This window comes from Athene noctua, chromosome 3 (assembly GCF_965140245.1).
Source record: "Athene noctua chromosome 3, bAthNoc1.hap1.1, whole genome shotgun sequence".
In the NCBI taxonomy this organism is placed as follows: domain Eukaryota; kingdom Metazoa; phylum Chordata; class Aves; order Strigiformes; family Strigidae; genus Athene; species Athene noctua.
Genome location: NC_134039.1, coordinates 33,661,232 through 33,676,648, shown reverse-complemented (window position 1 = coordinate 33,676,648; position 15,417 = coordinate 33,661,232). Strand labels below are relative to the sequence as shown.

The window sequence follows — 15,417 nt, the reverse complement described above, 5'->3', positions numbered from 1 at the left end:
CTGCATCATCAAAAAGCAGTTTTTTCATTTGACACAACTGATTGTGTTTAAAAGGTTTTATCTGCTTCCATCATTGGTCAGCTGAAGGTGGCTAATGATATTAGTTCTAATGAGTAAAAGTCCCTTGAATTAAAATATGGAGGGAGTGTAATACGGGATAAGATGGATGTCTTCAAAGCTACTGTGCTTAGTTAAATTTGCCTGATTGGACTAAATTGTCTGAAGAAATCTCCGAAGTGGCTCTTTCTGAGGATTTGCAGAGTATGGACTACATTTTGGTTGAGTGAGAGCAAATGTAAAAAGGGGAAAAAAAGGAAGGGAAGAAAAAAATCCCAAGTTAAGCAGATCTGGCATGTAACGCTTCAGTTTCTACAAGAATATAGCAACAAGTATTTGCAAGCAACTGTCAACACTGACTTGGTGCTATTTATTGCCAAAATATGTATTTGGTTTCTTTGACCAGATAGAGAATTTGTGAGTAAGAGAAATGTTAGTATATAGAGCTAAATTATTTTTAGCCTCAGATAATTCCATTACTTGAAGTAATTAGAAGTGGATTTGTTGGTGTAGTAAGGGGTGTTTGTGGTGTTGTACTACGTTTGGTGGTAGCAGTATTCTCACTAATGTACCAGAAGATGATGTGTACTTACTGGATACTGCATATAGCACCAAAATTACTTGTTTTTGAAGAAATCTAGCCTGAAAGACAGAGATTGGCTAAAAAAAAGTATTCAATATAGTCAGTATAAGTTTTCCACTTAAGCAAGTGGAAAAACTGAGCATAAAGATAGATGAATCAGAAGGGGAGATTGGCTTCTCTTTGCTGTTTCTGGAAATGGATCTGTGGATCATGATGGAGTACAGGTGGATCCACTTCTGGTGACATGCTCTTGTGAAAATTGTGAAGGCTGTGCTGCCATATCTGATCAGGAGTATAGTCTGCAAGATACTTGAAGAAACTCTTCTTCTTTACTCAAGAATGTTAGTCTCTGGAATGATGCGAAGGGTGGGTGTAGGATCTTTCAGAAGGGTGTAGATCAAGTGAAGAGCAGTCAGAAGAGACCAGTGAGTGACTGGTGGTCTGTATACAATGTGTCCTGTAGTTCTACAGGGTGTTCCAAATGCAATTTATGCTGTTAGATCTTGAAGACCTTGATGCTCCCTTGAGAAGGGAGAGGAGGTGTTTAACTAAAGAAGTTCTTGGATTAGTACTGTGCCGATGATATTGTCTGTAACTAGAAATACCCTTGGCTTATCTAGCTTCAGTCTGAATAGTCCTTACTTCTGTACCTCCTTCCAGCTCAGAGCTAAACTTTTGGTACCAAAAGTGTCAGATAAGTGCCAGTTCTACTGGTGCACAGGTAACTGTTATTCAACGCAGTTGCTTAATATGCTAGAGATGTTACTGCTTTGCACAGGATCCATAAATGGTGTGTTACTACTGACTGATACAGGGAAGGGCAAGGCAGGAGGCTTTATTTTTTCTTCAGGTATGTGACATTCATTCGTTTTAGTGTAATGTTGATTCTAAAAATGTTTTTTCTTGGCCCAGGGAGGTGTCATGTATTGTCTTGTACTTAGTCTGGTCTTCTGAAAACTTGAGGCTGTCTTGAGCTAATTGCTTGACTCTCTTTCTATATGGAGTGGGGCACAAGTGAGTTAGGATTCAGCATTTTGTTCTTAGCAATTAATATATCTGAATGCAAATTTAAGGTGGTTGTTTATTTTAAAACTGGAATGAGTGTGATTTTTATTTTTTTCCTCAAATTATAAAATAGATGTATACAGAAATATTTCATGCTGGATGGGATGTATCTTGCCAGGGTAGGATTTGGGTAATCTGAGTGCTGAAAAATATTTTTAAAAAATACAACACAAAATGTGGAGTATCTCTCATTTAAGTTCTCTACTGCAGTGGCATTGTACTCTGTATCGCAAGTAACTATGTGTTACATTGGAAAACAAATCTGCATCTACATGCTTTGTAGGAAGTCTTTTTTATTAGTTTTTTTATTGAAGGCCTTAGTTGCACAGTTATACAGAAAAATAAGTATATCCCTGTATGTACTAACTTTCCGTTGTATGACTTCAACATTTTTTTTCTTGTAGGTTTTGAAACGACCAGAATATTTTGGCAAATTTGGTAAAATACATAAAGTTGTCATTAATAACAGCACATCATATGCAGGCTCACAGGTAAGTCAGAGGCCTCGTGATTTTTTTTTTTTATTCTTTTAGAGAAAATACATGTATGCTTAGTGAATCTGGGGCTCCCTATTTCTGATTAAGCAATAGGTTAAAGTAAGAAGAAGAAAAACAGCACCATTGCAAAAATCAAATTATCATTAAGTTACTGAGGCATTATCCAACCAGACTCTCAAAGCTGGTTGCAAGATGCAATGTAGAAAGATGAAAGACTGGGAGACAGGATGAGAACCTTTAAAGAAGCAGCAGTGTGGCATTTATTCACTAATCTGCATTTCAGGGATAAAATACTTGTAAGTATTTTTAGAATTTTCAAGCAACAGTTTGATGCATTTCTTCTTTTGCCCGTTCTTTATGTATTGCATCTAAATTTTTATGAATTCTACCATTTTTGTCAGTTTTTCTGTTAAAACATCTAGCTGTGAAAATACCAGTTTATGAAGTAAGCTGCTTAAAAAGCAGATCTGTCTAGGGGAAGGAAGAAATTTTTAAAATATGGTATATTTTCTTTCTAGGGTCCAAGTGCCAGTGCATATGTAACCTACATCCGGTCAGAAGATGCTCTCAGAGCCATACAGTGCGTCAATAATGTGGTCGTAGACGGCAGAACACTTAAGGTGGTAATATGTATATATGCTAGGACATGTCATGCTAGTGCATAGTATAAAATTGTATTTGTGTGGATATGTTTGTGTTGATGAACAAAAAAGTCCAGTTTATTGGGTATTGGGTTTTGACCTATTTTCCTAGCATTAATCACAAATGGAATTTCAGTGAGCTTCCAGCAGGCAGTGTTTTAGGGGGTTAGCAGTTACTTTTCAAAAACAAAAGTTTGAGACAGAGATGCACCACATTCCCCTTGTTACAGTGGCTTATTTGCTGTACAGCTTAATAGGACAGTGTGAAAAACTGATTATTTACGTTTACAGAACATTTCTGTAGTCCAGACACCACATCTCTCTAAAGCTTCCAGTCAAATGCAAGGTTTTTTTCCTTTGGTATATGTATAAACTGGTGGCTATAGAAAATCAGCTAGTTAATATTAATTTCCTGACCCTACTACAGAACATTAACCTATTTCACGTAATACAAACTCATAATGACTTATATGGCTTCTCATGATTATGAATGCAGAAAATTACTGAGGCTCGTAGTTTGGCTCGTAGATGGGATGAAAATAGACATATGTTCTAATTATCTAATCTTGAAGTATATAGAATCCTTACAAATGGACTTCCTAGTCCATCTGCATCAAAAAGCGCATTATGATAGAACTTCAAACCTTGGGAAGGTTTTTTTTGCAAATAGAGTGGGTTTTTTTCTTATACTGTAAAAGGCATTCTGGCATTCTTAACATCCAGTACTTAAGTAGTTGTTTTCTTTTTTCCTTCAGGCATCATTAGGTACAACAAAATACTGCAGTTATTTTCTAAAAAATATGCAGTGTCCAAAACCAGACTGCATGTATCTACATGAGCTGGGAGATGAAGCAGCCAGTTTCACAAAAGAGGAAATGCAGGTAAGTGTAATGAATGGAAACATATGAAATGTGGCATGTATCTATTGTATATACTTTAGTCTAATGTATAATGTAGCCTTTCAATGATTGTTATGGCAGAGATGAATTTTGAAGTCCAGGAGGTGATTAACCAGTTAAATAATGGAAGTGAACAGTTAGTTAAGTTTTTTTCATTGCATGCTGCTTTTAAAGGCTGGAAAGTCCCCTGAGTGTTCATGAGTCAAAAAGATGATGATAAACTTAGCCAAGAAATCAAATAACCTTGAGTTATCTACTTGCTCTTTGTTCATACCAATGCAAAGTAAAGTATGTTATTTTGAATCTCTGGAAGAAGTTAGTGCAGATCTGGGTTTTCCTGTAGGTTTTGTGTATATGACCAGTTATCATGGCTTAACTACTGCACTGTGATTTGACTATGTTGTCTGGATTTCGATACCCTTTTAGCCGTGAAGGGTGTAGAAACTGTTTGGAAATAAAACATTGAAGGTAACTGTAACAGAGCATAAATGCTAATGCAGGGACTCTTTGACTATCTCAACATCAAAATGCTTTTTATCTAGGGTACAGAAGCAAGTAAATGGATAGCTTTCTCAAAGGTGGTGCGTTCTGAGGTCTGTCTGGGTCTGTCCCTCTACATGAAGTACAGTAAAGCTTTTAAACACAGTCTCAAGTATGCCAGCCTTGCATCCATACATCCACTGCATGTGGTCTGTCTGAAGCCGGTGGTCCCCACCCCTAGTGCTAGCACAAATGTCATACAAGTAAATTTTATTTCATGTGTTAAGCTGCTGTAAGCCAGAGGATAAGAAAGAATGTCCATATCTATTATACATTTTTTCCCCACAAATTAGCAGTTATTTCTGAGGATTTTAGCTGCATTTTCATAAATTTAAAAAATACTCTGCTACTTCAGATGTATAGTCCCTATAGTATATATTTTTTTCACATATAAGGGCAATAGGAGGTAAAATTCAAGGAGAACTTGCAAACCAGGCCACCTTTCCTGCTCATTTCCCTATATTTTTACCACCACCTGGATCTGTTATATTATACATGTTTGAGGGTACATTCCTCCTGTCTAGGCTTTTTACTTTTTTATAGAGCTGTCAGCCATGACTCTTTAAAAATTCAAGTGCCCTTCCTAATGATGCCCAGTGCATTTTTTGTGTTTGGTTGGCAGTGCATAATTAACAGTTTCAGAGATCTGTTGGCAGTGACCTCAGTATCTCTTCACTGAGCTGTAACATCCATTTCACAGATCAATAAGAGCATTAGTATGGTTTAGGCTACTTCTCCCTTGGTGTGTTACCTGACATGTCTCTGGTGAAACTTATTTGATAACTTTTTGCCCGTTTGCTGAGTTCCCTGTAGTTCTTTTGGAGTTCCTCATTATCAGCATGGCATTTTACTACCAAAAGAGCTTGGTATTGTCAGAAAAAAAACTTGCTCTTTACTCCTTTCTTGTGCATGCTGATGGTGTTGCATAAAATTGATGCCAGTCATTAGTCCTCATCACTTGCTTCTACATCCTGAAAGAGTGACCAGTAAGTCTTTGCTTTGCCTTTCTATCTTTATACCAGCTTCAATCCACACAAGAACCTTTCCTCTATCCCAAGGCAGTTTTGTAAATAATTTCTGGTCTGAAACATTATCAAACACTTTTTGAAAGTTTTGAGGATCCTCTTTATGCTTATTAACACTATAATAAAATTCCATCATGTTAATGAAATATGATTCCCTTTACAGAAGATGTTCAGAATCATTCTCAGCAGATTATGTTTATTCACAAACTACTTTTTTTTTTTTGAGATAGACTTTAGAATTTTAGGAGGAATGGAGGTTGTAAACAGTCTGTACTTCACAGGATCTCTTCTGCAGCCATTTCTGTAGGAGACAGTGGCACTCTATCAGTCTTCTGACCTATCTGCCAGTTAAAATTGATAGATTACATACCTTGTCCAGGAATTCAGTTTCAGATAGGAGTTTCTTCAGAAGTCTTGAGTGGATTATATTTGATCTTGGTGACTTAAATGAATCTTCCTTTTCTGCTTCTTGTTACATTCCTTGAACTTTCATCTTGATTTCATGCAGAGGTGCATTATGCTTTCACTGTACCAGCTTTCTGGAGTTTGGGTTAGTGTCAATGAATTTACAGGTCCTTTTTATGAGATTGATCATTGTCACAGGCTCTGATGCTCTGTTTTTTTTTTAAAAAAAAAAAGTAAATGGATGAACTTACATTCTAAATTCAATAATTGTTAACAGAGGTAAACATTCTGACAAGCTGAAAAGAACTGATAGAACTCCAGGAAGTCTGAAAATGGAGTTGGCAATTTAGGTAAGGTAGGTTGGAGATGCTAAGCTTGGCCTCTGGATTGCTTGTTATAAATAAAGCACAATTATTGCAGGATCCTATATAGGATTTTAATCTTGTTTCTTTCTTATGTTTATGTAACAGTAAGTGAGCTTAGTACTGGCTTGATGTTCCTGGCCATGACATTCAGTCTCTTGCCATTGAAGCCTTAAGCAAGATGAAATATCCAGGGAGGTTTCTTCTTACTCAGCTGCTTAATGTTTGCAGTGCAGATCTATGTATCTGAGCTAGTTATTTATATTCTATTCATAGTGGATGGCAAAAGAAGCATTTCTGGGGTGCAGTATATCTCAAAGTTTGCATTTAGGTGAACCACACTCTAAAACCACACTTCTTTCTACTGTAGGTAGTAGCTTGGGTGTAGACACTGACAAAGTTGAGTAAGATAATGTATCCACCAGATGTTTCAGTGTCGTTTTTTGAGGGTTGTGTAGTTGACTACATAGAGAAAGAAATGTTCAGAATCAACCAGTAATGGAGAACTGGCGAATTAAGTATCAAAAAACTGGAGATACTTACAGTGTTTGACTGACTTGGAGCATTCTGATGGGATAATGCAAGTACCCTTCTAAAGGAGCCCAGAAGGGAATTTAGTTTCCCAGCAGTTCTGAATTTTGTCAAATATTCCTGCTTAATTTTTTTTTTTTTTTAAAAAAAAAGCAAGTAAAGAGTTTTCTTTTAGATTGTAATATTTTTCTAGGAGGATGTCTACATTGCCTGTCCATCAATTCCATTCCTGTTTCAACAAAACATTTATAAAGGGAATGAATTAAGTAATGTACAAATGTTAAGTTTTAGGTGTGCAAGTGGCATGACAGATTTTAAATCAATGCTGTAGATGTGGTAACATGTATGTTCCGTACTTAAGATGCAGAAGGCCTGACTGTAAATCTTGGTGCTTGCTTGCTTTGCTAAAGGACATCTCTTAGTATCTGGAAACTGTAGATAAAAGCTATTGATAACTTCAAATTCACTGTTCTATGTTTCATCCTGATTCAACTCAACTTACAATACTTAACTTAGAAATAGTAATTCTTAGGTTGGAGTGGTATAACAGCCTACAAAAAATGTGCATGTTTATCTTGAATTTGTTTCAGATGTTGCTTTAAGTGTTGCATGGGGGATGCATCTTGCTGGTTTTATTTTAAGTGTTTAGCCACAGAGTGTTATAGATAAACTAGACTGAAAAATACTCTCTTCTTTCACTCACGAGTTTAAATATTCTGGAGTTGGATTGGGCCTCCTCAATTTCTGAAAGCAAGAAGTTGTTCTCAATTAATTCAGTTAAAAGAATTTCATTTTTTCTGTTATTAAGAAGAATGATTTATCAGTTATTGCTCAGAATGTCCTGCTTGTCGCATGATAGTTAACGCCCAGACCACCTCAGGTTTTTTTATTAAGCCAATATAAAATTACTTCCGTTTCAGAACTTTTGGTTTAAAATAGAGACTCTTTGCTTCTTCCCATCTTATGAAAAGCTTAGTATGGTTGATATATCAAATGCAGACTGCCTTGGAGATTTAGCTGTTGGTGGTTTAGAAAGTATATTATGAAGCTCTTGATTAGAACTGAAGAGAAAGTCTAATAAGGTTGTAACTATCTACCTTCTTTAGAAGTCTCAAAAAAAATTATGAATTGGTAAACACATCCAAGTGATTTCTAGGCAAGCTTTAGATTTGTCGAGATCATGTCTGTGCTGGGATTGAGAAGCACTGGTTTGAGTGTCAGGAGTGACCTGTTGTTAAAGCTGAGTTACTGAGCTTTGGGACATATATACGTACATTATACATTAAAAATACGTTTTTATATCTATAAAAATACATATTAAAGCAGTATTCGTTCATTGTGATTTTCTGTTTCCTTAGGCGGGTAAGCACCAGGAATATGAACAGAAACTACTGCAAGAATTATACAAACTAAACCCCAACTTTCTCCAATTATCTACGGGTACAGTTGACAAGAACAAGAACAAAGTGACAGCACTGCAGAGGTATGATGCGTAAGTACTGGTGCTGGACTGCCTGGCTATGTTCTCTTTCTGGTTATTCCCAAAGAAAACCCCTTATTCCTATTGCATCCCTTAAGTCGTCCTCTCTTTTTAGCAGCTATTACATGATAAACTCTAATACTAGTTTTCTCTGTGCAGAGAGACATATGCACCACTTTGTTCTAATACAAATCTTACTTAGTAAAGAAATGTTGTTCTGCTGTGTGCATGTGGATCACTAGTTCAGAACAAGGTATTAGTCTGAAAGATGACCTTGTATTTTATATTTGAATGAACACATAATATTTATTGAAGACCAGATGTCAGCTTTCTTGGTATGGTGTCATGATGTATGCAGTCTATTCTCTCACCACTGAGGCACCTCATAGTCTTGATATGTGTGTTTTACATAATGGTTTATAGTGCATTCCTTGCATTAGGTCTAAGGACCTTGGAACTTAAAAGTAAAATCAGTTTCTTCTGTATGAGTGAGAATTCACAAGATGTGAATAAAACTTCTTGCTTTCTGGTAAACTTAAAATATATTTTTTTTCACTATGTTGTCATTTCAGTTATCACTTATTACTGTTTGTTAAAATAATATTCTGTTGAAGCAGTTTGTTCAGTAAGTTATGAAAATATTTCTGTCTATGTGAGTACATAGTCATACAAAGATAAATGAAAACCTAAGGTCATCAGTCCTTAGGTGAATTAGCCACTCAAATGTCATATTTAAGATAAAGAAATAAAAACTGTTAACGATTTCTTCCACTCCTTTAGTAGGATTTTCATGATGAGATGGGCAGAGTGGAATGTAAAAGTTAGATTGCACTTCGTATGCACCTTGGCCTTGTAATGAGAGTTTGTGTTGTGTGCCAGTTTATCCACTACTGAATTTTTCAGACAATTTGCCACTGGCAGCATCATTGCACAACAGTTTAAGCAAGAAAGTGGGTATTATATCTAAAATATTGCCAATTGAGCTTGAATAAGCAGAATACAATTTTGAGAACAGGTATTCCAGGTGGTGTAAAGAGATTATTTTCTTTAACTTCTGAAGGAAGTGTTGTCTGCTCTTTGCAAGTGGTCAGGACTCCAGTTGGAGCTTTTCTTAAGGACTGTGCCACTTGTTATTTCTTGAGCATTGGTTCAGTATTGCCTTGGAAGGTAGAGTGCAGTGAGTAAAGCAAATACAACACTTCCTGCGTTTGGATATTGATTATTTTTATGTTCAAAGTCTGAGCAAATCTTAATTTGAAACCCAATTAGATCCTGGCAAAACAAATGATACAAGTGAGGAAAGAATGCTCTGTTGGAAAGTGCAGCAAACTTCTAAACCTTCAGAAAGCAATTAGGAACTGGAGCTTGGCCAATCCGTGGTGCTAACATTTTCAGCACTTACGGAAAAAATGGCTCCAAAGTCAACAAGTGGTCTGGAGTTCATTTCTCTTGCCAGCTGAACAGCATCATCACAAGAAAGAGTCTGTTCTTTGCTAAAGACTAGGCAACACCTTTTGGGTTGCAAAGTGAGTTTCTTCTTGCAGCTGGGATTTTGAAATGTTTCTTCAAGTCCCATCTCATCAGTACAAAATGCAGCTTGTGAGCTGGTGAATGCATGTTGTTCTCCTTCACAGCTTTCTACCCAATTGGGTTTTCATTTTTGTCAGATTCACTGATACAATGTTTCTGGCAGTCTGTCAGAGCCTCTGACAATTTTGTGGTGGTTCTTGTGTTTCTGGGGTTCAGGATTTCTGTTTCACTCTGGAATTGAACAGAAGTTGTGTTGTAAATAGTATATATTTAATTATAAATCTCCAGTAGTAGAAAACAGTTTCTTAAACTGTACATAAATGCTTTTTCACAATTATGTTCTAATTTGAAAGGTCCTACTTGTAGACCTTTTTTCTTGCTGCTAAAAGCAAATGTTAAAATAACCCCAGTGGCACTTTGTGTATGTGGGTACTCATCTCTTGGTATGTCACTTGATGGTCATAGTGACTGCATTCTCTTGCAATTAGAGGTATATTCCACATTGAAAACAGACAAACTTTTTATTTTCCTGATGACCTTTTCCTAAAGAACTGAAGTGAATGCTTTCTTATGCTACAAGTGGAAACGCTTGTTAAGCACTTGCTGGTTTTAGAGAATAGCCCTTTAGAAGCATGCAACTTTGAACTTAAAACAAAAAAACCCCACATGCACAAAAGCCGACCCCAAACCAAACCAGTTTGTTTCTCTTTACCTTTCTCCTTGGGTGAAAAACTGACTTTTAACTGTGATGTTTTAGTTTTGATGTAGGCTTTGCACTGCAGCAGACATAAAATTTGATATTTAAAATAAATCTGTTAATGGATTGAAAGCGTTGTTTTATTTAGATGACAGCTCACTTTTGTAGGACTGAGAATGTTTAATGAGTGACATAGAGCTGATAATGTGTCTTCATTCCTTGATGTTCAATATCTGATCAACTCACTATCTCTTATATCAAATGTGTACAAAGCAAAGATGAGATCTGTGAATGAGGTCGAGGCTCTCATCTGTGTACATATTATATAGGTGTATGAGAAATGTGGAGGTAGAATAGCAAATCTTACAATACTAACTGAGATTTGAGGGTAGCTAAAGCCAATTTTACTTGAATAGGAGCAGGAAACACTAGAAGAAACTGCTTGCTATAAGTAGCTATAGGAACTTCCAGATTCTGACTGTGAACTTACTAAATTGACCTAGAGATGTAGAGTAGATGTTGGACTGTGTAATAAGAACATATTAATGGAGACATCAGGAGGAACTTAAGTATTTAAAAAAAGTTGTTTTGAAACCTTGTTCCTTATGAAGACAGACTTGGACAGTAAAAAGAGCATCCTAATTAAAGCAAATGAAAAGCTAAAGTTAATAGAAGGACTGGAGAACACAAAGGCAATTATAGTAAAATTGTAGGGTTAGTAGATGACACTATTTGAATGCATTCAGTTACAGATGATACTTCAGCTTGCTTCAAGTTGTATAAAATGTAACTACTTTCAGCAAAAACTTGGGCTTTGAGTCCTCTCTTGAACTTTCAGATCTAATGTACACTCTGAAATTAAATTTAATGCTACTTTATAAAAAGGAAGCAATTATGGCTTTAAAATAGAAATGAAGGGAGCAGAAACTTGAATGAACAGTGTGTTGTGTGGTCTTGTGGTCTGTTAGTAAACTGTGGACTCTGCTGTAGGCATTAAATACAAACTTCATCTGTTGGGGCCAGTCTTGATAGGGCCTGGAATATAAAACATGTATTTAATAAAAAAAGATTAGTTCATGATTTACAAAACTTACAAATAGTTATGGGATAAAGCAAATAATTCTAAATGAGAATGAGGTGTATGTACGTCTGGATACTTGAAGCTTTTTTTTGTTTTTTTTCTCTCCCCCAAATGGACAAGTTTGGATTTCATCATTTGCAAAGCAGCTATCTATTCAGTGAAGAAAACAGAATTCCCCTGGTTTTCTCTCTCCACCCCCTATCCTACTAATTCTTTTTTTTAAGTCATCACCATTTAAAATCTGAGAAATAATATCCAGATAAATCTATTCTTATAGATTGTCTGGCACAAGGATTCATTTCCCCAGTGCTTACGATTTTTTTAAAACACTTTCTTCGTAACTTGAACTCTTCTTTTTTGTTTTGTGTTGTGTTTTTTTTTTTTTTTTTACTCTTGCCTTTTTCCAGACCCAACAGTAATAACAAAGATGCCTGGCCATCATTACAGAGTTCAAGTAAATCAGCCAACGGTTTAACAATGGAACACAGGAAAACGCCTCCTATATTAGAAAATGGCACAGACCCAGAACATATGACTCCAGATGGTGCAGACTCAGATTTCGGGTAATTGTGCTGCCTTTTATACTTCAGATAGCTTGCTTTCTCTCTCACTGGTTGGTGTGGAGGGAATGATTCTCCAGTCTCTCTCTCTGGTTGGAGAGCTGGATTCAAATCCTGACCAGGTCACAAAAAGCTGGACTTAGCCTAGCCCCTGTCAAAGACCGAATGGCAGATTGTGCAGGAGAACACTAACATGAAGTTAATAAGTGATGCTACAGGTAAGGGCTGAGGGGAGCTGAATAACTAGGGGATCAACAGCTTATATAGCTGCATGGTCCTAGCTAGAGCTGAGCTGAGCCCTTCATTTCTATACAGAAGCTTCCACAAAAATAACATGCTAGTTGCTATACATCAGGAGGCTTGTCACTTGGAAAAGCTTCAACAGAGGCAAGCTCAATGTTAGGGCTGAATATTTGTCATCTCTTTACAGTGGTGTGTTCCAGAAAAACAACTGCAGAGGTAAGGGTTCCCTGATTATCTCTCAGTAATAGGAATGACAGGGCAGCAGATTCATCTGAGGCTCTTTTGTGCAGAGGAAGTAATTCATCTGCTTGCAATAACTTCCTTATTACTAACCAACATTTTTTCTTCTTGGTCCCTCCTTAAATAGAGCCGGTGTGCTCTTCCATCATAGCGTCACTTGCAGTTCTGAATAATCTGAATAGTCTGTAGTCATGCTGATTTGTTTTACATGGACCCCCTCAGGTAACACTTGGTTGGCCTCATTTGGAGGTTGGATGGGGAAATAACAAGGTAAACCCTAATATTTTAAGAAATGTGTTGCCAGTTAGATAGTTGATCTTCGTTTTAAATCTATATTGAACCAATGCATTAACATTGTGAGTGCTGTTGAAAGTGGTACCTTCCTGTTAGATTTAATAGCAGTCCTGTTGAGCTGTGATCAGAGATCCTATGGTTGCATCTTGGTAGTGACATGCAGCTTCCTTCTTATCTTTTCTAAAAAGAATGTACTAAGCGTCGGTAAAAATATTGTAGCCAATAGATAATGAATCTTGTTCATTCTTGTGGGCTGGAAGCCTGTCTTATGATTAAAGTCTTCTTAGGCAGGTTCAAGTATAATAAACATTTTCAGTATTTAGATTGTTACTAAAAGTTGTCTTACGTGTAGCTTTTAAAACTGCATCATTGTGACCTTCTGTCAGCAGCTTTTGGAGAAGACTTTGGCTGTAATATCAGTTCTACAATCAACATAATTGTGTAGTGAAGAGTCACCTAGAGCACAAAAGTTTGCTGTTATTCAGAAATTGCTAACCCAAGACACTGTTCCAAATGGAAGAACTTTATTCATGGTGTTTGACCACTGAGTAGAAAGTATTTGTGATTTTTAACTGGAGTAATGCTTGTTTGCAAGTACATTCCTCTGATTTTTTTCCTTTATAGTCATGAATACTTCAGCTTCAGTTATCTGTTTGAGACACCAACTCAATCAGTGTTCTTTTGCACATAAATTGGTTTTATTAATGAATTACTTACACAGAATCTTTAGAATAGAGAAGAATTAATTCTGCTGGGTTTTGATCCTAGTTATTCTGGGATGGGAAGAACAAATACAGGGGGAAGCAATCTTATAAATTTTTGACCTTGGTATGTGACTGCAATATTTAAACTTCACAGCAGCAAGGGGTGTTTGAAAACACAGCGTAGCTAGAATCTGAAGTCTGCACCCAGTTAAAATAGTTACTACATATTTTTGTCTTGTGCTAACATATCATGCCTGTAACTTGACTTATATCACATTCTGGGCTCTTAATGGAACTGAAATTCATGTTGTTACTTCTGGTCCTTGTTTGTAGGACCTATGTTTTGGGCTGTGCAGCCTGATGGTGGTGCCTCTTCTCTTATGGGTAGATAAAATAAAAGCACCTTGAAGTTGTAAAGCAGAGATTTTAATCTAAACTTGAAGTAATACTGTTTCATTAGTGTGGTATTTAGCATAATTAAGGCAACTCATGGATGCATGTCAGAATCTTGAATCCTGAGATGTGCCGTTTCAGCAAAGTCATGTTAATTCCCAGTGAATAGCTTTCTGGGGTGGTTTTCTGCTGTATCTTATCTTTTATGCTCTTTGTTGGTAGTTTTATGCTATGTCTCATCTTGCATTTTTCCCCTTCTGTCATCTCAAAATTCAGTTTTCTTGGAACTAATTTCTGCTAGTTAAAGCTTGAAGGCTGTTGGGAAGCTTAACTTGCCACCAGGACTAAATAGTTAATCTTTTATCTCTCCCCAGATTTATTTAGAACTTGTATGGGAACTGACAATTTAGATATTTGGAAAACAAATTGTTCCCATGTTGCTTTCCAGTAGTAGCATAGACTACTATGGAATACTGCCATAGTATGAGTCCTGGGTTTTTTTGAATGGTATAGAGTGACTATGAACATGTTTAAAACTCCTTTTGATCCTTAACAGGGCGGTCAACAGGTGGAATGGAGAGTGGTGGGAAGAAGTATTATAGTATATGGCAAACGATTGGGATGCTTATTATTTTAAAGTCTCATAAATAATAAATGGACTTCTTTCATTCTTAATTCTTCCTAATTAATTTTGTCTTTATTTCAAGGCTTTTCTACCACTACAAAACAAATGTTAATTTTCACATTAAATACTTAAGTGTCTTAACTGTCTTTTTTTTCCCCCTCTCACTTTTGCAGCCCTATCGACAAACCTTCAGATTCCCTCAGTATAGGAAATGGTGACAGCTCTCAGCAGGTAAGACACAAAGATAAATGCTGTGAAAGTAAGAATTGAGTTTGAGGGCTTGGTGCAACTTGTAGTTGAAGAAGCAAGTACTTTCTGAAGTCTATAATAATTTTAAACAAAACTAAAAAATGCTACTGCTAAGTTGATTTTTATGTTTGACCTTACACTGAGCTGTATATATTAACTAACCTAATTGCAGCCAAAAGTTTTGAGGAAATCTTTCAACTGCATCAGTGAAAAATATTTTATATATAAACACTCATATCCTAATTGTTTCTCTTCCTCTCTTGCCTGTAGATAACAAACAGTGACACACCTTCACCACCGCCTGGTTTAACAAAACCCAATCCAGTCATACCCATCAGTTCATCTAATCACAGTGCACGGTCCCCTTTTGAAGGGGCTGTAACAGAATCACAGTCGCTCTTTTCTGACAACTTTCGGCACCCAAACCCCATTCCTAGTGGGCTTCCTCCATTCCCCAGCTCTCCACAGACTTCAAATGAGTGGCCTACAGCACCAGAACCACAGAGCCTCTTCACATCAGGTATGTACACAGGTTATGTGGCTGGGTATTGCTTGCTTTTGCGATGGATGTCTTAAACTGTGTAGAACCAAAAACTCTAGGAATTGCTCCATACTGTTTTTCCCCCTTCACAACTGATTAAAATTTGTTACTTAACTACAAACAAATTGCACTGACAAAGGGTTTTCTTTTAAAAGAAGCCTCATTTATTTTCCAG

At 36.5% G+C, this 15,417-nt stretch overlaps 1 protein-coding gene across 8 annotated transcripts in view; it reads left to right on the top strand.

Annotated features, from left to right (window-relative positions):
* Nucleotides 1–15,417, top strand: part of CNOT4 (CCR4-NOT transcription complex subunit 4) — a 78,505-nt gene that overhangs the window by 44,915 nt on the left and 18,173 nt on the right. For 6 of the 8 annotated variants that reach the window (XM_074902651.1, XM_074902650.1, XM_074902652.1 and 3 more), the window contains exons 4-10: nucleotides 2,110–2,196; nucleotides 2,721–2,822; nucleotides 3,599–3,724; nucleotides 7,964–8,088; nucleotides 11,801–11,956; nucleotides 14,626–14,683; nucleotides 14,972–15,221. In XM_074902651.1, the coding sequence (XP_074758752.1) occupies nucleotides 2,110–2,196; nucleotides 2,721–2,822; nucleotides 3,599–3,724; nucleotides 7,964–8,088; nucleotides 11,801–11,956; nucleotides 14,626–14,683; nucleotides 14,972–15,221 (904 nt within the window). The remainder of the gene's footprint in view (nucleotides 1–2,109; nucleotides 2,197–2,720; nucleotides 2,823–3,598; nucleotides 3,725–7,963; nucleotides 8,089–11,800; nucleotides 11,957–14,625; nucleotides 14,684–14,971; nucleotides 15,222–15,417) is intronic. The other 2 variants (XM_074902655.1, XM_074902657.1) reach the window with 1 other exon arrangement.